At 38.5% G+C, this 23,537-nt stretch overlaps 1 protein-coding gene across 1 annotated transcript in view; it reads right to left on the bottom strand.

Annotated features, from left to right (window-relative positions):
* The window catches only part of LOC306869129 (liprin-alpha-3-like), a gene marked incomplete at its 5' end in the record, with an annotated part of 38,540 nt that extends 15,245 nt beyond the window's left edge, over positions 1-23,295 (bottom strand). Inside the window, 19 exons of the mRNA XM_079415745.1 lie at positions 2,593-2,744; positions 2,875-3,008; positions 3,095-3,335; positions 4,682-4,875; positions 4,969-5,131; positions 5,858-5,937; positions 6,063-6,125; positions 7,267-7,398; positions 8,420-8,503; positions 8,617-8,751; positions 11,278-11,371; positions 11,503-11,555; positions 12,378-12,470; positions 14,496-14,624; positions 14,702-14,761; positions 14,855-14,929; positions 15,485-15,649; positions 17,026-17,127; positions 22,963-23,295. Of these exons, the coding sequence (XP_079271871.1) occupies positions 2,593-2,744; positions 2,875-3,008; positions 3,095-3,335; positions 4,682-4,875; positions 4,969-5,131; positions 5,858-5,937; positions 6,063-6,125; positions 7,267-7,398; positions 8,420-8,503; positions 8,617-8,751; positions 11,278-11,371; positions 11,503-11,555; positions 12,378-12,470; positions 14,496-14,624; positions 14,702-14,761; positions 14,855-14,929; positions 15,485-15,649; positions 17,026-17,127; positions 22,963-23,295 (2,482 nt within the window). The remainder of the gene's footprint in view (positions 1-2,592; positions 2,745-2,874; positions 3,009-3,094; positions 3,336-4,681; positions 4,876-4,968; positions 5,132-5,857; positions 5,938-6,062; positions 6,126-7,266; positions 7,399-8,419; positions 8,504-8,616; positions 8,752-11,277; positions 11,372-11,502; positions 11,556-12,377; positions 12,471-14,495; positions 14,625-14,701; positions 14,762-14,854; positions 14,930-15,484; positions 15,650-17,025; positions 17,128-22,962) is intronic.
* Between the last annotated feature and the right edge of the window lie 242 nt (positions 23,296-23,537).

Genomic DNA, 23,537 nt, shown 5'->3' with positions numbered 1-23,537 from the left:
GTTGGATGTGTATTTTCCCAGCCTCACTAGCTGCTGCCTGTCTGTCAGGAAGCTGTTGATCCACTGACAAACAGAGGTGGGGACGGAGAGCTGAGTTAGTTTGGGCAGGAGGAGGTTTGGAATGATAGTGTTAAAGGCCGAGCTGAAGTCCACAAACAGGATCCTCACATAAGTCCCTGGTCTGTCCAGGTGTTGCAGTATGTAATGCTGTCCCATGTTGACTGCATCATCCACAGACCTGTTTGCTCTGTAGGCAAACGGCAGGGGGTCCAGTAAGGGTCCAGTGATGTCCTTCAGATAAGCCAAAACCAGTTTTTCAAATGACTTCAAGACCACAGATGTTTGAGCCACAGGTCTGTAGTCGTTCAGTCCTGTTATCTTGGGTTTCTTTGGGATGGGGATTATGGTGGAGCGTTTGAAGCATGAGGGGACTTCACACAGCTCCAGTGATCTGTTGAAGATCTGTGTGAAGATGGGGACCAGCTGATCAGCACAGGATTTCAGACAGGCTGGTGTCACACCGTCTGGGCATGGTGCCTTCCTTCTCATGTTCTTTTTGAAGACCTGGCACAAATCATCTTCTTTTATCTGCAGTGCAGGTGTGGGGGAGAGGGGGGTTACAGGATGTGTGAATGGTGTTTTTTCAAACCCGCAGTAGATCTCATTCAGATCGTCTGCCAGTTGTTGATTCTCCACAGTGCTGGGGGATGGTGTCTTGTAATTGGTGATGTCTTTCAGACTTTTCCACACTGAAGCCGTGTCACTGGAAGAGAATTGGATCCTTAGCTTATCGGAATCATTCTTCTTTGCCACTCTGATCTTCTTTTCCAGTGTGTATTTGGCCTGTTTATACAAGACTCTGTCCCCATTCCTGTAAGCATCATCTGTCTGAGTTTTGCAGTGAACCATGGTTTGTCATTGTTGTAAGTTAGATGAGTCTTGGTAGGAATGCATATCCTCACAGAAACTGATATAAGATGTTACGGTCTCTGTGAGCTCGTCCAGATCGTTTGCAGCAGCTTTAAAAACAGTCCAATCAGTAAGGTCGAGACAGGCTTGTAAAACCCGCTCTGTCTCATTAGTCCATCTTTTTACAGTTCTTAATACAGGTTTAGCTGACTTCAGTTTCTGCCTGTAGGTCGGAATAAGATGAACCAAACAGTGATCAGAGAGGCCTAAAGCTGCCCGTGGGACAGAGTGATATGCCTTTACTTTACAGAGTGATACGTCCTTTATTGCTGTGTAACAGTGATCCAGTATATTACTGTCTCTGGTGGGACATGTAACATGCTGTCTGTATTTTGGCAGTTCACGGGAGAGATTTACTTTATTAAATTCCCCTAGAATGATTAATGAGTCCGGGTGTTGTTGTTCTGTGTCTGTGATCTGATCAGCGAGTTTCTGTAAAGCTGTGCTCACGTGCGCTTGCGGTGGAATGTAGACACTCACGAGAATGAATGACCAGAACTCCCGCGGCGAGTAGAAATGTTTACAGTTGATGAAAAGCGTTTCTAGATCAGAACAGCACATCTTCTTTAACACTGTTACAGCTGTACACCACCTTTCATTGATGTAGAATCATGTCCCACCGCCGCGATTTCCCCCGTTGATTCCGCGTCGCGATCTGCTCTGATCAGCAAACACAGAGAAACACAGAGCAGCAGAGTTTGAAAAGTCCTTGTTTAACCGGGAAAGCAGGAGTGTGTCCGTTTTGTTGGGTAGAGAGCGGAGATTCGCCAGATGGATGCTAGGCAACGGCATTCAAAATCCACGCTGTCTTGAGCTTCACGAGCGCGCCGCCTCGCCTCCCCGTCTGCACATCCTGAAGCGTCTAAACAGCGCTGCAGCTCCGCCAACTATGTTCAGCAAAACATCCGAATAATCGAAAACTGGTTGGAGATTTTGTGGTGTGTTCTGCCGAATGTTCAGCAGTTCTTCCCTGGTGAAACTGATCGTGTTTGACAAACAAAAATCAGGAAAAACTAACAAAAACACTAAAACAACTGGAGAGCCAAGCACAATGGCTGCCATGTGCAGCGCCATCTTGAGAATTTTTTTTATTTAAAAAGCAAATGAGCCCTTTGATATGTCCCAAGCAAACGAATGGTTTCATTAGGAACAAGTCCGTAATTTCTTCGAATCTTTAAGGAACATTTCCAGAGAATTTAAGCATATCCTTCTGATTTTGTGCAGAGCTATTTTTTGTTTTGTTGTCAAGCACTTTTTTGGTTTTAAAGGGATAGTTTACCCAAAAATTAAAATTCTGTCTTTAATTGCTGACCCTCATGTCCTTCCAAACCCGTAAGCTCTTCATTAATATTAAGAACACAAATTAAAATATTTTTGATGAAATCTGAGAGCTGTCTGACCCTGCATAGACAGCAATGCAACTACCCCTTTCAAGGCCCAGAAAGGTAGTAAGGAGATCATAAAAATTCTTCACCATCTGCCATCAAAAATATCTTAATTTGTGTTCTGAAGATGAACAAAGGTCTTATGGGTTTGGAACGACATGAGGGTGAGTAATTAATGACAGAATTTTCATTTTTCAGTGAACTATCCCTTTAAGTATTTTCTTAAAGTTAGACTCACCCAGAGATGCTGATTCACGTCCAGGCTGACCCATTCTGACCTTATCCTTCTTCCCAAAGAGCCGGCCGATGGAAGACTTGATGCTTTTCTTTTTGCTGGCCTTGTGGAGGGAGTCCTGGCTGCTGTTTGAGCTGCTGCCATCAGCGGAGAGGCTGGAAAGGCACAGAGAGAGATAGGGAAAGGTCACTTAAAAAAGGCTGAAGTGTGAAGGGAATTACATTTTGTACAGTGCAATCTCAGTCCTATGTAAAGATGGATTTCAGGCCAGGCCGTTTAACGCACCTGCGGAACTCGCGACTGTCATCCAACATTGCACCAGGGTGAGTGTGTGTCATCCTGTCCAATCGCAGTGCACGAGGGGTGGGAGGAGGGGTGGAATCCAGAAGGGCCAGGGACCTGTCGTCATCTTTGTTGTTCTGATGGGCAGAATGGAGTCAGCTGTTTGCATGTTTATTGAGCGTGTGATAGCAATGCTTGTGAATAATCACGCACACACTCCTACCTGTCTGTCTGTCTCGCGCGCTGGGGAGTGCGGCAGGCGGGGAGTGGAGTGCCCGGAGCTGGGTGGAGAGGGCGATGCCAGGGTGGAGGATGTGAGAGATGGGGGGATGAAGCCACGGCCTGTGCTGTCCCGTCCCAGAGAGGTCGGGGGGACTGGAGGGCCGTCCAGAGCCACGCTGCTGACTCTGCTCTCGATTTCTTCAGCACGAAGCTCTGTGCTCTCCTTCTCTTCCTGAATCAGCCTGAAGAAAATATGAAGGGAGGGTAAAGACAAAGGCTACTGTAGGTATCATGAGGCTAAATTCAAGACTTTTTAAAGGCGTGTTCACACCAAAAATGATATCTATAAAGATAACTATACGTAAATTATATTAGCATTAACAATGGATGATACTGTTCTTTTTATCATAAGCTTGCGTTGCAGATTTGTCATCTACCATTTTAAATGCCTGAGTCTTTAAAGCAGCATGGATTCTGGTTGGCTGTCAAAATTTTTATCGATCATCAGCTGAAAGTGAAAGTGATCCAATGATACTGTTACCCTGTGTTGTTATCCTTATAGCTATGCTGTGGACTTCTCTTTGTTCTAACGATTATTTAAACTTTATAGTTATAGTTATTGTCCTTGGTGTGAAAGGTGTGAACCTTTTCAAAGACCCCCTAAATGGAAATTGCTATCACATTGTTATTTAACATAAATTTATTTTCCGTAATTTTAAATTCCTAGGGAATATACATATGATAACAAATGGAAACTTACAAATTCAAACTTTTCTGTGCCACTAATAGAGCATAAATATAAATTTACCTTAAATCTACTTAAATCCAACAAGAATTCAATCACAAGTGCTGTATTCCCTCATACAACATTAAATATTAATACAAATATGAAGAAAATGGCTCCAATTTCAGGCCTTGAATTAAAAAAAATAAAAATAAAATACTTTTTTTATATTTCCAAAATCCTAAGGACAGAGAGAATGAAACAAAGAGAAATAAACCAAATTTTAGGTTGCTAAATGTCCATCAATCTACTAGTTAGTTAATCAGTGCTAACTAGTCTGTTCTAAAAATACACAAGTTTGAGGTTAGTTATTTTTTGTTGTTTTTTGAAAGATATTAATACTTTTATTTAGCAAGGGTTTATTGAACTGATCAAAAGTAACAGTAAATATTTCTATTTCAAATAAATGTTGTTCTTTTGAATGTTAGAAGAATCATGTTTTTTTCACAAAAATGTTAAGCAGTATAACATCTTTGCCTCCACAGGAATAAATTACATTTTAAACTACATTTAAATAGATAAACCATTAATTATATTTATATATGTACATTTACATATATTGTCGTGTGTAAAACTTCCAATCAGGGTGAGGTGAAGTCAAAACTAGCAGGGATTTCTTAAGACTGAGTTCAAGCAACCCACCAACTACGCAATATTGCCATATACTCTCCTTATCGAGTGTCTCTCCTGCTCTTTCCCATTAACCTCCCTTTCTGAGCACTCTCCATTTCGATTGTCTTTACCATTAAATCACAGTTTACTTTTCAAGCGGTCTCGAGGTTCCTCTGTCTCGAGTAAACTCACTTTATCTCTTTGTTGATGGCCTCCAGCTGCTCCTGCAGCATGATAGCGAGAGTCTGCACATCTGTCTGGCCGCTTGGTGAGAGCAGCTCCGATCCGAAGAGCGTCTCACGATCCTCTTCATCATCAGAACACCTGTCCTCCACACCCCCCTCGAACCCAGTGCCCAGCAAAGCTCCGCTGTCCCAGTCACCGTACTGCAGATGAGAAAGGTAAGAAGAGACTAGTTTAATTTCATGTTAAGCCATTTTCAGTCATTTATTAGCAGGTTCATACAAAGATGTTCTCACTTTGCTAGCGTCCTCCCTTGCCCCGCCCCAGCGTCCACGAGTCCGTCTGACCACACCTCCTGTGCCTGTGTTTCCATAATGATCTAGGTGGGTGGTGGAGCCAGCAGGAAGTGACCCACCTCCCTGGGAGTACCTCAGCTCCAGAGCACTTCCTGGCAGAGACCTAATAGAGACACACAGGAGGCCACAAAATCAAAACTGCCCCTATTTATGGTCATTGTTTGCCCACTTTTCACAATGCAAATGCTTCCTGATGGATAAAATCATCTTGTCCTATGTTTTTGCTAAAGAATACTGTTTATAAGTTTGCGGTCAGTAAGATTTTGTTAAAGTAAAAACAGTAATATTGTGAAATATTATTAGAATTTAAAATAACTTTTCTATTTTAAAATTTATTTCTATAATTGAATTCTGTAATTTTATCCTGTGATGGCAAAGCTGAATTTTCAGCTGCAGTTACTCCAGTTTTCAGTGTCACATGATCCTTCAGAAATCATTATAATATGCTGATTGGATGCATTACTGATTATTATTAATGTTAAAAACAATTGTGCTGCTTAATATTTTTGTGGAAAGCAGGATACTTTTTTTCAAGGTCCTTCGGTAAAAAGAAAGTTCCAAAAAACAGGCTTTATTTGAATAGTAATATTTTGTAACATTATAACTTTACTGTCACTTTTGATCAATGTATTAATAGTAGTATTAATTATAAAAAATCTTACTGAACCCAAACTTTGAATGTTACATACTGAAGTAAAATTGATTGTGAATGTCTTATCATTGCAATGTCAGCATAAAGAACGAATGAAGCAGTCACATACTTCATAAATTGACATAAATGACTTACTGGTGTTTTAAAAGAAGACAGCAGAAATGTTATGCATCTTACCGTGAGTAAGAGGAACCTGGTCTTCCTTTCAGCTGGTCCAGCTCTAGTTGAAGCCTCTCCAGCTCTGCAATCAGTTGATCCTGGGAGGAAAAATATATTAGTATCAGATCATGTAGCCATCTGGACACAGGTCAATAGAACAGATCTGTATTTTCTTTTCTTTTCTTTTTTTTACAATTGCATTATAGTTTAAAGAGAAAAATACCTTGTTCGCTAAGAGATCATCTTGGATCTTCTTCATGTTAGCGAGTTCCTCGGAGAGAGCGTTCTGTAACACATTACACCAGATGCTTACATATAAATTCATTCAGTTGTAAGGTTTTTTATTATCCAAAACAGTGCTTTATATTTTTCCACTAAGTCTAACAGTATTCAGATATACTGGTTGAATAATCAAATGTAAAATAACATTGCATAGTCTTCACTGTATAAATTAAATCTAATACATCTGTGCTATTTTAATGATGTCCTTACTACTTTTCTGGGCCTTGAACGTGTCAGTTGCGTTGCTGTCTATGCAGGGTCAGAAAGCTCTAAGATTTCATGAAAAATATCTTAATTTGTGTTCTGAAGATGAAGGAAGGTCTTACAGGTTTGGAACAACATGAGGGTAAGTAATTAATGACAGAAATTTCATTTGTGAGCGAACTATCCCTTTAATAAAAAAATAAATAAAATAATCAGTAATAATAATTAGTTCTAAAACAATTAATACAAATAATTACTTAAAACTATAAGAAGAAAAAATATAGGCAATATTTTATTATTTTTCTATGACGTTCTAGACCAAGAAATCATGCTTTTGAAATTTCCTCATATTTACATGAATTTAGATCCCTGAGCATCATGTGTTTTTAAAACAGTATGTTGGGTTAAAAATAGATTAAAATAGATTTAAATTCCTAATTGTTAAAATGCATCTTGAGACTTGCGCTTCTTCTGTCTGTTTTTGAACATGCCTTTTGTAAATGGCCTCTTACAACCACATCCAACTGCGCTCAGAGGAACCAAAAACAGCATAATTATACTTTGTCGAAACTGATTAGTTAACTACAGTGGTTGTTCAGGCATCCTACAACTAGCAGATTTTGAAAATATGTGGTTCGGCACATTCCTAGACCACTCCAGTCTCACGTCTTCTGTTTCTGACATTAAGCGCAAATTATGTTTCAGCCATTTATTACGGATTCTCTGATTGAGCAAGAAACACATGCTTTTTGCTGAAATAATGAGGGAGGACACATAGAGGAAGCCTGGAACTCCTATTAGACACAAACATAATTGAGGCAACATCTGGATTTTTGAGGCAAACATCAAAAACGTGGTGACGTCAAGGCTATTTTTCTGTTTTCTGGATGTGTATGCAACGTTGTCAAGGAAATCAAATCTGAAATTGTGGAGGATCACACCTTCTCCTCCAGGGCAGCCATTCTCTCCTTCAGGTGCAGCTGCAGTCTCTCATTGGACTCTGACAGAAGCTTGTCCACCGTGTCAGAGAGACGCTTGTTGTGTTCGTCATTCATCCGCTCCCTCTGCCTCGCCTGCAGAAAGGGAGTGAAAAAGAGAGGCAAAAGTCACGGAACGAGAAAGATGGATGATGAATTTTGAGTATATACTTGACTAACAGTGAATGAAAGATATGTGACATTGATGAGAGATTATGCTGTGTGATTTCAAGCATATGCAAGAATAAGACTATTTTGATTCTTATTAGTATATTTTGCTCCCTCCAGATGGGGATCCACTACAAGAAATGTGGTTGTTTCTTAGATCAGTTTTTTACAAGCTAGAAGTCAACTTTAAATATAAATCGACTGTATAAATTGCTTTTCAGAATATGAAAATGTAAAATGCTAAAAATGTTTTTTTTTTTTTTAAACATGATTTGTTTTCCACATGTGCTCATATGTATTCATATATCTACCTGTAAAATTGTTTTCAGATGCACCAGCTGAATTTTTTTTTTATTTTACCTGTATTTGAAATATACTTTAACATTTAAATATTTACATACAAGTAAATTTTTAATATTTACAATATTTAAAATATAATTAAGCATTTTAAAATCAACATATTTAACAAATGTACTTTATTATTTAAAAAGAATTACAGGTTGCAGATGTTTGCTCATTGAGAAATTCATAATGTAACGTTTGTGAATCAAACAAAAAATAACATTTACATATTATTATGTAATATTCAATGTTTTTGCATTTGAATTTTCAAATAATCTGTTTTTTTTATGTGTTAAAGTCCTTGCACACTCCAAAATTCTCATTTGAAATTTTTGCACGTTAAAACATTTACACACTGCCTCCGAAACTTTCATCCGTCATAAAAAAAAATTGGATCGGGTTTAATTTTCTGCATTTTTCGCATCCGTAGCAAGTAGAGGTGTTTGTGCGTGACAAATTTTCAGGATGACAAATAAGAAAAACGCATACAGAAATTTAGATCTCAGTGTACAAAGACCTTTACTCTAAAAGCCCATTCAAAGTGAAAATACTTCACTACATTTGAGAGTAACATGCTGAACAAATGAAAAATGAGAGGATGAGTCACCCTCTGTAGCTCCTGATTTTTCTCTTCAAGTTGTGCCTCCAACTGCCTCAGTCGCTCCTCAAAGTTGCCATGACGCTCCTCCGCCTAAACAACAGAGTAAGGATAAAATGCATTTTAACATCGTTTGGACCTGTTCTCAATTTGAAACAAGTTAATAGCACAGCACCTCAAACAGATCTGAACCTGACAGCACACACCTTGTTGAGTGCCGCCACCCTCTGCGCAAGCTGAGCCTCGATCTCGGGCAACGTCTCGGCCCTCTGGAGGGTTTGCTGCAGCTTCTGTTTAGCATCATCTAGACGCTCCTGGAGCTGCCTGTTCTTCTCTTCACTCTGAGTGACAGAACAATGAGGCCAAACAATACAGAACACCATAATGAACACATGCTCTTCAGGAAAAATAGTGCTTTGTTTTTGGTGGAGACCTGGTGAAAACACAATGGAACTTCTTTTTGTCTGAAACGAACCAAAAGAAAATAATAAAGAAATAAAATTATGAACAAAAAATCAGATAAACAAAAGTTTAGTCATCACATTATCTATAACCAGTGATCATTTCGATATGTATGAACAGCAAAGATATATGTTACGTAAAACCAACGAGTCCAGACATATCATCTCAAAGCTTGGAAACAGATTCTAAATTCTTGTAGCCACAATTACAGACCTCAACCCACAAGCCTTTAAAACAACAAAATAAATTCACTTAGATTTAAATGCAGTAATTTAGGAGCAATAATCCTGTCATGTGGTTCCTTTGCTAAGAATGTCTAAATTTGCAGTGCATCTCTATTTACTGTGAATATATCACCATCTCCTATTGCGGGATTTGTTCAACTTAAAGATTTGACAGGAAAAGGCTTTGTACAAATATAAAAATTTGGAATTAATAGCTTTAATCAGATGCAAAAAAAGACAAAAGGTAGAAAATAAATGTCAAGAAACATTCATCTGAGTTTTTTTATTAATCAGAATATCAATCAGTTTACATGTCCCCATTCATAACCAGTACATTTTAATAGGTTAGATAGAATTAAATAAAAAAGACTACCCTTCACAAGTTGTTTTGAATGACATTAATCATTTTTATTTAGTAAGGATGAATTAACATTAACATGTCTTTAACATGTTAACATGTCAATTAAAATGTCTTTAGCATTGATTAAATAAATATATATATATAAGGGGTGTATAACAGTACATAAATATGATGGTTCGGTACGTACCTCGGTTTTAACGTTTTTTTATTTTTTTTATATAAACAGTGGTTTGACAAGTTGCTCTTTCTTTAAATACATTCAGTTCTAGTTTAAATTTTCTTAGTGATAAAAATCTACCTCAGCTTATGCTTAAAACTATAGGGAGCCCTTTTACATTATAAGGTAACAATTAGGCCTAACAACTTAACCCAAACTTAAATTTAATTACTATTTATTTTTAAATAGCCTAGATGATCAACACTCAACTTTAAAAATAAATTGTATGCAAACATGTAAATTGCACATAATGCAGTTTTTAAATAAACTTATAAATAATACAATTTCTAAGCAATTTTTAAAATAGATTCAATTACACACTGGCTGTCATAGCACGTTTCATAACAGATTAATATAAACATACATTAAATAATTAAGACTAACAGGTTTAGTTAAATATAATGAGTATATGGTGTAATATTTCACGAAATGCTCCTCTCTAGACTTCATTTCTCTAGTGAACTAATGAGCTGTGGACACGGATGACTTGATGAGGTAAATGCAATGCTACGTGCCACGCTGTTTTGTTGATGTCTTTCCACGGTTGAAACACTGATTGAGCAATTACATGAGGCATGAGATGTTCAGTCATGTTTATTCGCGTTAAAACTAGTAGTAGCCTACAGAGGAAGGAATTATTGCGTTCACTCGCTCTCCGCTCTGCACAAGTCTGCGGTGCGTCACGGCTCAGACACGGGAACCGGAGCTGATCGCGGCCGCTCGAGTCAATGCTTGTGTTGGGTTTATACCAGCACGTTTCTGAACCGTCCCAGAAGCGGCTCTCCGAGGCGTTTATACAGCGATCTGTCAAGCCACATCAAAGAGTGTCAAAACACCATTTATTATTTGAATTTGCTGAAAAACACATGCATACCGAACCGAAAGACTCATCCCGAAATGGTTCGGTACAAATACGTGTACCGTTACACCCCTAATATATTTATATCTGAGCACCATAAATATATTCAAATAGAAAACAGTTACTTTAAATTGTAAATTAAATTATTTTGGTCATATCAATTTTTAATAACAGACTTTTGGTCAAATAAATTTAACCTTGGTGAGCATAAGAGCATTTATTTTATACCCATTAAAAAATCTTACCAACCCACAACATTTGAATGTTATTTCAAATTATATTTAATATAAACCTTTAAATTAAAATAAATGAATTCAGCTTTTATCTAAACACAAATATGATGTTTTTACTGTTTATGCTTTTTTTCCTATGAAAAAAAAAAATCTAAATTATTTAGCCCTGTAAAGCTTGAACAGATTTCTGGGAAAAATCATAGTTTGATGCTGTGGTTAGCAACAAAAAAATCTAGGCCTATTTGTTGACCAATAATCTGAATATCGGAGGAACCTATAGTGGCTCTCCATGGTGGTTATAGCCCTGATACTTTGAGGTGTTAAAATATGAAGGATTTCTTGAAAATTCATTGAAAAGAAAGAAAAGTCTTGAAACACAAACAAAACAAAATCTTCAGGTGCCATACCCTGAGAATAACCACCAGAGACTCCTTTTGATGAACACGCTGTTAAATGTTCCTTCAATAGTTACACCTTTCATGTGTGTCTGTACATGATTTTTCTTTTGTACCTGTCTGTATAAAGACTCTTTGCTGGCAAGCTCGTTCTCCAGCTTGTCTTTGATGTCATGGAGAGAGGTTGCCTCCCTCTGGGCACTGAGGTACCTACAGACAAAAACACACAAGGTGAAGATCTGCAGGGCGCTTGAGAAATCAAAACTGCGACTCTATCTGTGTCATTCCAAAGTGCGGTCATACCATACGACAAAACAGCTGTGAGATCTGGTCTAGTTTACCTGCGCTCTAAGGTGGTAATTCTTTCCTCCATGTCCTCTCTTTGACACAGTGCCTGAGGTTGAGGGGGTGGAAAAATGGGAGATAAAAGAGAGAAAACGTCAAAAAGAACAATAGACAACAGCATATGGTTAACTGATTGCAGAGGCACAAATGCACACTAAACGATCACAATCAGACCATTCGGTAACATTATTATAGTTGGGCGTCTGTCTAGACAGCACCGTAACTGTTTACTTCAAATGGAGCTGACTATAAACAGTTATTGCGAAATCAAAAGAGCTGTTTCGAATATTACATAATTGCTGTGAGGGACGAAGACGAGGCGATGGAAGACGAGCGTAGCGAAAAGAACGAAAGGCAATGCGTCTTGGGAAATGAGGAAAAAAACCCTTCACTCGCCATTATCGAGACTGTACTTTATGACAGTGGAAGCAGATTATAAGCAAAAATCTGCTCAAGGCATCCAACATAAATAGGACGCCAAGCCAGCACGGTAGCTACCGGCAATTCCGGAAAATTCCATAAGTAGCGAGTCGGTGACATGAAACGGGCACCGCTGCCAAGTTGGCAAGTCTTTGTGTTACCGCAGGAGAATACAGCATGCTTCTATTATACAGAAAATTAGACTTCTTCCATGAGGAATGTCAGATAGACAGCTGATTACTTTGTTGGCAGTTTGATTGATCTCCCTCTGGCTGACAGGCACACCCATCAACAACTAGAGCACTTTACCAGCAATTAATCACTGCATCGAGGCAGGAAACCCTTCTAAATGGGAAGGGAGGTGGGATGACAGCAAAACCATGGTTGCGTGACATAGGACTCTTGATTTTGTTTTGAAGCACTCTCGATGAGAACTTAACCTCTGACCCACCTCTTTCACGTCCCTCTGAAGCTTCTGATTGGCTTCCTCAGATTTAGCTAATTCCCTCCTGGCGGTAGTGAGCTGCTCCTCGATCTCTCCAACCTGCACATGGGAGACAAGTCACAGACGTTAACATGTGCGCACGAACGCATGCAAACACAAAACCGAGCCAATGAAACTTGGATGCGTTCCAGTAGCTGGTTTGTTTTGCAATTGGGGATGCTGCATACATCCACCAGAGGGCAGCAGAATGTGACAGTCTTTCACTCAGCATCTCCTCTCATTCTGTATCTCTATGGCAACCATATGAATGCCAGGCTAACTGGAACCAAATCATCCAAAATGTGTCAGTAGCTTTGAGTGTGTCATACTGTAGGTCTTCTCCCACCCCGTCTGTCCCGTATTTCCTTCCTGTATCTGTGAACATGCACCACACACATATTTCATAACCCAACTTACTTCTAAGGAAGTATCCTAACCATCATGAAACCTCACAAATGAAAATTCTGTCATTTATTACTCGTGATTTTTGTTTTGTTTTGTTTTAACAATACCCTTACTACGTTTCACGAGTTCGCACTTACATATATTCAGATTTAGCAAATAGTAAGCATATTTGGCGTGCTGTCTTGAAGGAGGGCTTCGAGCTCGGGATAGAGCCCGAACCCAGAGAACCCCCCCCCCCCCCCCCCCCCCTCATCCCTAGTATGGGATGAGAATAGTTTAAGAGTGAGGCGTTGGGGTGGAGGAGGGATGCCGGAAAACTGCCGTAGGACAGCGGTGAGTTGGCTGTGTGTATACATATCATGCTAATTAAGTTGATCAGCTCCTGAACCTTGTTAATAAAACATAATTTCCGGGCCTGGGAATGTTTCAGTTGCATTTCTGTCTATGCAGGGTCAGAAAGCTCTTGGATTTCATCAAAAATATCTTAATTTGTGTTCTGAAGATGAACGAATGTTTTACAGGTTTGGAACGACACGAGGACTGGTAATTAATGACGGAATTTTCCTTTTTGGATGAGCTGTCCCTTTAATTAAACTGCTAATTTGCTGCTTATTTATAGTTAGTAAAGTAGTTTTTAAGTTCAGGTATAGAGTACGATTACGTATCTAAAATATAGTCATGCAGAATAAGGCATTAATTTTCAGTACTTAATAACTTATAGCATTTTATAAGTACTAATGAGAGGCAAGTATGCAAGAAATTTGCATGCTAATAAGCATCGAGTTAATAGTGAGAACTGGTCCTTAAAATAATGTGTTAACACAAAAATATTAAAAAGCAACTGTTATTAACACTGATAGTGATAGTTTCTTGAGCACCAATTTAGCATATTACAATGAGTACGTTTACATGGACATCAGTAATCTAATTATTTGCCTTATTCTGAATAAGACAATATTATGATTAAGGTGTTTACATGAGTTGACTTTAGAATATTCCTTTCATGTTCCCGTTTTACATGTTATAGAACATAGATCAATTTATGTCCCCACGACATAAACATGTCGTTATGGTACCATATACAGTTCTGGGTGTTTCATTTTTAATTTTACGAAAGCTTCAAGTGTAGTTAATTATTTGTCATGCAATATGGCAACGGCGGATACAAATTCTCAAGGAACAGGCCTCCTCTGCCCTTTCATTCGACAACATTTCATTCATGCCCCCACGACGAATTCATAGACGCTGGATGAGAGTACGAAGTAAGGAATGGTGGGAGAGAGTTGTTTTAAAATAACTATTATTTTAGTAATATTTCTGAATATATATATATGTATGTATGTGTGTGTGTGTGTGTGTGTGCGTGTGGCATTTAAGGAAATACAACTTTCTTTGCCATCTTGAATTTATTTTTCACTACATTATTCAGCGCATTCACATTCCTGCAGAGTTGAGCCCCAACCCAAATTAAACACACCTGAACCGGAAAATCAAGAGTTTTCAGTATTCCTAGAAACTTCCAGACCGGTATGTTGGGGAAGGTAAAGCACCCCTGCATTATGGGTCTGCATTCCCTCTTTGGCTAGAATTTGGCAATAGAATTTCCTTTTGAATCAACTTGCCTCGTTGAGAATGTGCCTAGGATTCCTTAAAATGCCCGCTCTATAGTGCAACACTCACCTGTCTGCACATGAGCGCCAGTCTTTCTTTTAACTGTGAAAGCTCTGCTCTCTGTCTCTCTATCTCTCCCTCTCTCTGTCTGTCAATCTCGCCATCATCCAAGATGGAGGAGGGGCCATTTGGGAGCCGCTGTGTGAAAAACAGAGGAACATGAGAAAAAAAAGATTCAAAAGATTCAAAACAATATCCGAATAGTTCTGACTCACCTCTTTTCCATTGTCCAAACCCCGCTCTCTCCTTTTAATCTGATCCCGTAAAGACAGAACCTAAGTATAGCGAACAAATCTAAGCATGCAAGGCCAGCGTGCCACATACAGAGAGAAAAGGAGGTACAAAATATATCGCAAAAGTATGTTCACCTCATTTGTGGATGATTCCAGCTCTACTTCTAGAACGGCAACTCTCTCTAAAGCCACACGCAATCTCTCACGCACCTGAGGGAGAGAAGAACAATAGACAATGAATCAACAGGGAGAACCTGTCCAAAAACATTCTCACCTCTATGAAGAGACGAAGTAATTCTGTAGATGTCTGACTGTTTAAACACTGATATCAGCTTTAAAAACTTCCTAATGTACTCATAAAGTGCAATATGAGAAGGTTTTCTGCTTTATTGATAGCTGTACCTTAAAACCGAATTAATAGGTTATGTTTTTCAGGTCTTGAAGGGACCAAATGAAACTACTTTTGCATCAGAGAAATAATGGCTTAGATTTTGTGATTTCCTTTCACACAAAGCTCTTGTATAGCTTTAGAAGACTTTAAATACAGTGCATGAGTCATATGGGCTACTTTTGTGATACTTCTATGATGCTTTTGGTCATTTTTGGAGCTTTAGGCCACTGTTTTCATTATGAGCAGGACTAACCAGCACAACACAATGGAAACAGAAATCAAAAAACAGCTGTGTTCGGAAAACTTCAGATATTTAGATTTATCATCATGCTGACATAATGTAAGACAGGAGAGAGTAGGGAAGGGCTGCTGACCTTTTCGTCCAGGGCTTTATGGTGTTCGAACAGGGACTTGAGGGCCTTGAGCACCTCCACCTCACTGGAGACTCCAGCAGGAGACTGAGCCTGCCTCTTCACAACAGTCATCCTCAGAGAGCGCTCGTGACGGGACACCAGACACTCCAGATGCTCCAGCAGGAGCTAGACGGCACAGGAAAGAAACAGAGAAGGTAAGAATTTAAATCGGGAGACAGGAGCTAGTTATTACCCTTTTTTACTCTAGTGAACATTTCCCAGAGTAGGACTGACTCCCAGAGAACAGTCTTAGGAGCAGTGTTGGGGGTAATGCATTACAAGTAACGCAAGTTACATAATCAGATTACCTAGTAAAGTAACACATTACTTTTTAATTTAGAAGGAAATATCAGAGTTCCTTTTTCAAATAAGTAACTCCAGTTACTTTGTTTCCCATGTCTTGACTGACAGCTCTTGTGTTGCCATTTTGAGAGAAATCGCGCGTAAGTGCAGAGGCGGTGCGTTTGCTGTGTGAACATGATGTTACTGTTCTGGACTAAATATGAACATGTATTTACTCATCTAACCTGCAGAAAAAAACGAATTCAGTGCTCCTCAAAATGAGTAAAAACATATACAAACCTGCAATAATTAAATTTGTTAAATAAGACAAATATCATTTATGTATTTAATCCCATTTTATTAACCAGTGTCTTTGCTACTGACCTTTGATGATCCAATTCAACCATACTAAGGAAAATGTGCTTCATTTTTGTTATTGCTGAATAGTGCTGAACTTTATTCTCCTGCGTCGTATTCTTCATGCAATTTGTTTGAGCTGCGCCCTCTACTGTACAGACGTGAATTTACATTTCCTTCAGCCTGAGGTGTACTCGTTTCACTTTTGGTGTGAAAGGGCTTTTACATTTGTAAAAGAGGAACTTTTTTATATTAAAAACAAACAAGCAACTAACTGCCCAGATTTAAAAACTAACATTTCTTTCCATAAAAAGTAACTAAGTAACGTAATTAGTTACTTTTTTAGGGAGTAATGCAGTATTGTAATGCATTACTTTTAAAAGTAACTTTCCCCAACACTGGTTAGGAAAGTCTTATTATATTATTATTATTTAAAAAAAGTCTCAAACTTTAAAGAGGCTACAAAAACTGAATATTTCCACCATTATTTCAAGGAAAAATAGTCAGTTCACTGGACAAATTTGACTTTGCTACCACAATAGTAATATAAAGGTAAATTGTAATGAAACAAAGTAAATTAAAATTTCAATTTGATGCATTTAAGGGCTAGTAACTAGCTACAGAAAACATCCATTTATGTCACTGTACTTCTGACTCTAGTTACTGAAATAAAGCCCTTGTGAAAAGTAGTCTATATACAGTATATGGTAATGGATATGGTAAGAGTGGGATATCACACCCCAACCAAAACATTTAATTTAAAACAAACACACTAAACACAAAACCACAAACACAAGCAGGGGATATAAAGAGGATGTGATGTCTGTTTCACACGCACAGATTATGGTTATGGAGTTACTGACCCGTGTATTGTTCCTCTCCGCCTTGAGCTCAGCAATCTCCTCTTCTCTCTCCAGCAGCTGCTCCCGACATACATTCAGCTCTTTGGTCAACACCGCAAACTCCTGCTCACACACACAAACAGAAAATCAGCTTTGTTCTGATCTTTACAGACTCCTAACAATCAACACAAATAAACCAATGAGTGTGTATCCAGTGCAGTGGTCAGCCTGTAATATATTTACGGATCACTCAAACCACACACACACATAACACTGAAATAAACACATACACCACATACATGTGTCCACAGTGTAGTCTAGGCTTCAGACAGCCTGCCTACGAACCACCCACAGACTCACTGACCGTCTGAGACACAGTGCATATACACAACTGAAACACACACTTTCTCAATCTGGCAAGCTCTAATCTGATTGGCTGACTTCACATCATTTCACTAGGTGTAACAGCCCACATGGTTTATTATCAGTCTGTCTGAAAAGTTGTGTTTGCAGGCTGATACAAGAAGTTTAGCTGCTTTGAAGATGAAATAATCACTGTATTACACAGGGCTGTTATTGTTAACTAAGACTATTACAAATTTTGTTGATGAAATTAAGCTAAGACATATATATATATATATATATATATATATAATTTCTTGTCTTTACTTCCTTTCTTGGCATTGAACGTGTCAGTTGCATTGCTGTCTATGCAGGATCAGAAAGCTCTCGGATTTCATCGAAAATATCTTCATTTGTGGTCTGACGAAGATGAATGAAGGTGTTACAGGTTTGGAACGTCATGAGGGTGAGTAATTAATGACACAATTTTCTTTTTTGGGTGAACTATCCCTTTAACCACACAACAATGAAACCATAAGAATAACAGAAGGGCAGAACATGTTCAGAAAATCTACTGCAATTACAAAAAACTTTTGATGACACCAACTTAACACCAGGTGAGGATAACAGTAAATGTGTGTCTGTGTGAGGGTTGCACAGTATACAGTAATAAAAAAGTACAATAAAAAAAGTACAATTGAAAAGAAAAAGGTACTGTGGTACTATACCATCATTTGGTCATTTTGTTACCTGACCAAGAGGACAACGTGCTGCTATTCAGCACACTTCAACAGTTTGGACAGTGAGATATGAACATATCATGGAATAACGTGTGAGATTTTTAAAATCATTTGTTGAAATTATGTTTCTTTTTTCCCCTCAATAACTATCACTTTTTTACTGAAACATACAGAATCAGAATTTTCAGTCTTATAGAATCACAAAATGAATAATGTTTAATAATTAAACACATCAAAATGTTTGAAAACAAGCAGCATTCTCATCATTCCAGCTGAAATACTAGAGGATATATCTAGAACATGGGGACCTCGGGGTCAAAAAGGTTGATTACCACTGGTTTAAATAAAATTTCTTAAATATTTTTAAATAATAAATCTAATTTATTAGTATAAACCAGGGGGTAGGCAACGTTGGTCCTGGAGTGCCGCTGTCCTGCAGAGTTTAGCACCAACCCTAATCAAACACCTGAACAAGCTAATCAAGGTCTTCAGAATTACTGAGGCTACAGGCAGGTGAGGGTTTTTTAAGGGTTGGAGCTAAACTCTGCAGGACATCGGCACTCCAGAACCGATGTCGCCTACCCCTGGTATAAACCAAATCCAGACAGGATGCCCAAGAACAGTAGGCATTTATTATGATTATGTTAATGCAGTGATTTAAAAAAAAACATGAGATTCTGCAAATTGCTGATATTATTAATTATTTTATTTATCGACAGCCCAGCATCATTTCATCACTAATCTGAGGCCAGTGACTTGTTACTGAGGGAACAGAGGCTAGTATAGTAAATGCCCAAATGTTGGTATCGTACAACCAACCCGTGTTCGTGAGCGTGTGAGACTGAATCAGAGTTTGTTACATTTATTGCTTCTGTGTGAACAGATGACAAAGTCCACATTTTGAACACTCCGATGAGCAACTCTCGGGTGTAAGGTCTTCACAGCACCATGTTGTGTAAGATGACATATGGCCTCACACGGCTGCCACTGTGAGCCTAAAGCCACACCATCTTTTTCCAGCCGCATATATGTGATCGGACGCCTTCCTCAAGGATCACACACCACACACCTTCCCTGTCTTATACGCAGACAGATTCGCCATATTGCATGTGTGCTTATGTACTTTGTGTGTCCGTTTACTTAAACGCACAGCAGATGTTGGCATTTTATTAGATAATTCTGAATATGTTTGCGAGTTGATGTAAAGAAAAACTAATAACTTAACCTAAAAGTGAACCAAATCCTGAATCAATCAAGTCAGTGACTCAAAACAAAAGGAGATTTGAATCCGAGCCAATCTTACTAAGCAATCACATTCCCTCCGCAATGTAAACCAAAGCCCAATCAAAAGGCCTTTAACAAGCGAAGCACAATTCTCGACCAATCACGTTGCATGTACTTTCAGAGCTCTAATCGGCCAATCATGTTTCCTTTCCTTCGTGATGAATGCGTTTGGTGGGTTACGTCTCCATCCTGTCTATATGTAACTGCCTCACTTTCTGCCAACAAGCAAAAATAGGGGAAAGAAGCTGGAGCAAGGAGGAGGAGAGGAAAGGAGGAGAAGGAGGAGTGGGGGGGCTAAGCTTAGGAGTGGTATAGTGGTACACAGATGGTAACTCAGTGGGCCCATAGGACTTTGGCATTCTGGAAATGTACCTTGCTGAGATTGGACTAGAATTATGTTTGGCACAAGTATGCCAAACACAATTGCGTGATAATGTCCTGCCTTATTTCTCTCTCTCATTCAAGCTCCTGCTACGGCTCCACTGACACAAAGAACCTCAACAATGGCTTCACGTCCTCTTTTCCAGCTTTTGTCTCTTTCTCGATTCGTTTTTCTCTCATACACCCAACGCTGATGGGATGCATCGACTGAACCCTGCTTAATGTATCACTGCTCTGAATATGTGTCTGCTTATTTCAGAGAGTGTTTGCATATGTTTGTGTGTGTGTGTGAAAGAGAGAGAGAGAGATATTGATTCTCCCTCTCTCTGTGTTGCTATGCCCCTTAGATATGCCCCAGTCATTCTCCCAGAAAATGGGTCTCTCTGATCCCTGTTATTTCAAGCCACAGGTTAGTGGCAGTCTGTCCCAAAATGTTTCCAGTGATACAGACATTGATCTTTAATTGGTATACAAATATGATGTTCGAAATGTATAAAAATGAATACAGAAGCATAAATGTGTAACCTAATTCACATCAACAAAACACGATTCATAAATATGCAAGTGCTTTGATAAATTGTTCAAAGTTTTTGCAAATTGTCACACATTTGTGGGTCGCCTCGGAATTGTGACAGGTTTTGATTCACAAATTCATTGTTATAAGTATATGTCCTTTAGACTTCACAAACATTTTTTTGTTAATTGGTATTTTGTCTTATTTACCTTTAAAAATATCTAAACATCTAGATACATTTACTTGAGATGAAAATCTGCAGATGATATTGTTTTCAAGGAATATATGTTAAATTACTCTCTTACACCATTATAACAGTTTTTTTCTTATTTCTAGCAAAAAGATAACAAAATAATTTGGATATTTTGTTCAATCTACAGTGAAAAGGAAATAAAATGTTTACTAAAGGGTAAGAAATACAAGTTTATAATATTTATATTTTCGGTAAAACAGGACAAAACAAGACTTTTCACAATTCAGTTAAGTTCAACACTGACTCAAGCAGTGTCCTATTGTCTCTCTTCTGTACAATGTGCTTTTATGGAAAAGGAGTAATGTTACACTGAAATGTTACAATTACACAGGAACACTCGGATCTCACTGCAAATGTACAAATGTACCACCTGAAAATTCAGGTAATTACAACTGAATTTTAATGAAATCCACACATTATGCAAAGAGCATCTTTTTTTCTCTCCACTAGGAACATTGTGGTCCAGAGAGTTTGGGATATTAGAAGTGACTGCTTATTTTTAACACACACACAACATAACTTTCACTTTACTACAAATCGAAGTGGTTGTTGTCGCTCTCCAAATGTTGCAGTGTTCTTATGTCTTTCAGAACTATATATATATATATTATTATTATTAATATTGTGCATCCCTAGTATCGGCCAAGCTCATAACCTCACCTTAAGCTGCAATGACATTATTAAAGGATGCAAATTCATTATTTAATAAAATCTACCAATGAAACATCCAGGACCGTTCAAAAGATTATACTCTTCACCAATCAAAAATGTAGCGTACTGACTTGTAAAACAGGTCACAGAATCATAGATAAGCAGATAATCTCAAAAAGATATGTGGAACATCTTAAATTAGATCAGAGGAGACAAAACAGTTCAAGACCTGATGCAAAAAGGAGCAGAAAAGCCCATAGCAAGTCTGGAAGATTAAGATTGGCCTAAATGTTAGCTAAATCAGACAAATATACATACAGACTGCCCAGTGCAAACAAAGGACATGATACTAACAAGACAAGCTGAGTTCTGCCTCTTTAAAATTCTTTTCATTTGTCACTTATACGTCACTGGCAGCTCATCCTCAGACACGGTTCATCTCAATTACCTGTTTTTCCAAGCAAACTTTCAGTTTCAGTCCAAGAAATTCTTAAGGGAATATTCTAGGTTTAACAGATTTTCAACCAGCTTTGTATTGTTAAAATGTTGTAAATATAAATTAACAATGTGTACTCTTTCTCCGTGTTACCTGCACCCGATATCAGTGTTTATTTGATTATCGTGATTGTTCAGCAAAAGTCAGCTCCATAACCTCCAGGACCTCAAGACCTTTGACAGCTCCAGAGTTTATGTTAAAACTACAGATTGAACTTCCACATTTTCATATTCCTGCCCACAGACAGTCAGATCACAGATCAAAATCAAAAGTGCATTATGGGTGTTGAACTTCTTAAACGAAAACGTCACAGCCATTTTTCTCTGTTTTCTTTAGTCATGTATCACATACTGAACTTTTTCGCATTTTTACTGCATGGACAGCCAAGTTTTATTAAAAGCCATCTTTCCAGCAGTAAATTCCCCCTTTAAGATAAAATGACAACATTTGTGTTATAATGTTATCACCAAAAACTGTTTCAATGCTTATTTAAAGAAAAAAAAAAAAGTGTAATTTTAATAAGAATCCACATGATATTTGCACAAGGGCAAAAAAATATTAATGCAAAATGCAAAATTTTTTTAGGTTGGTCACATGCATTCGCTGTACTGACCAAACAGAAAGCTGCTTGATTAGAAAGTGACTTCTGTGTGAACTGTGCTTTATACATAGCTAGGCTACTGACAACAGACAATGTACCCTTTTTGCCCACTAAATTTTGATAATTTGCTAATGTGATTGCACCTTTACAGTAAAAAAAACTTACAATGGAAGACAATAGGGCCAATTTTGAGGATTAAAAGCAGAAATGTGAAGCTAAATTTTGCAAAAGCACTTACATAAATTCTTCTGTTAAAACATAATTTTACACAGAAAAGGTTGGTAAGTGACCTTTTCACACTAAAATCATGTTAACACATTATTCATTTCTTGTGTTTTTCTTTCTCTTTTTTTATATATATAAAAAAATAGTATTTTACTGTATCCAGATTGGCCCATTTTGCTTCCATTATAAGTGCCTCACTATAACCCAAGTTTTTGCTTGTTTTGTTTTTTTAAAGAAAATAAGTGGAAATTATTTCTTGTAGTAATCAACCACAAATGCTGTCATTTGAGCATACATGCAACTTGGACTGAACCCCAAGTATTCCCCTAAAACATGTTACTCCATATGAAGATGATATTTATATGATTTTAAATTAAGGTGCACAATATATCAACATAATTACAAATATTCACATTATGAATCTCCTGCGAATATTGCTTTAAACACACGTACAGGACCCCTAATGCGTACCTGAGGCAGTGCGATGGAGAGTTGTCTCTGTAGCGAGTCCTTCTCGTGACCCAGCTCTCGCAGACGTAGCTGTGCCGTGCCGAGACTCTCCTGGGTCTCTCTGAGACTCTCTAGCAGCCGCTCTCTCTCCGTCAGCATGTTCACCATCAGAGACTCCAGATTTCCAGTGCTCCCGCCCTCGTCTCCACCGCGGGCCTCCCGGCCCCCATAGCCACCACCCATGCCCCCTGCACCGCCCCCCATACCCCCACCACCTCCGGCAGGAGAGGACGGGCCTCCTCCACTACCACCCCGCCCGTCCTCCGAGATGGTGGGCATCACCTCACACATCATCTTGAGGCCGTGAACAGGTGCACGAGTTTAAGGGCGGGTGTGTGTATGTCTTGGCCCTACAAGTTTGCAAAGAGGATCTTGCGAGAATCACAGTGTGGGGCCGCGAATCTGATGGTGCTTGGGTGCCTGAGAGCCTACGGTAAAGAGATAAACAACTTGTCATTCATATGCGGGTGTCTAGGATGGTGTAGCATGTGGTCTGTGGAAAGAACGTGTGCCTTAACAGTCTATAATGTGTGTGG

Source organism: Barbus barbus (assembly GCF_936440315.1).
Source record: "Barbus barbus genome assembly, chromosome: 4".
Lineage (NCBI taxonomy): Eukaryota > Metazoa > Chordata > Actinopteri > Cypriniformes > Cyprinidae > Barbus > Barbus barbus.
This window is presented reverse-complemented; position numbering and strand designations above follow the sequence as displayed.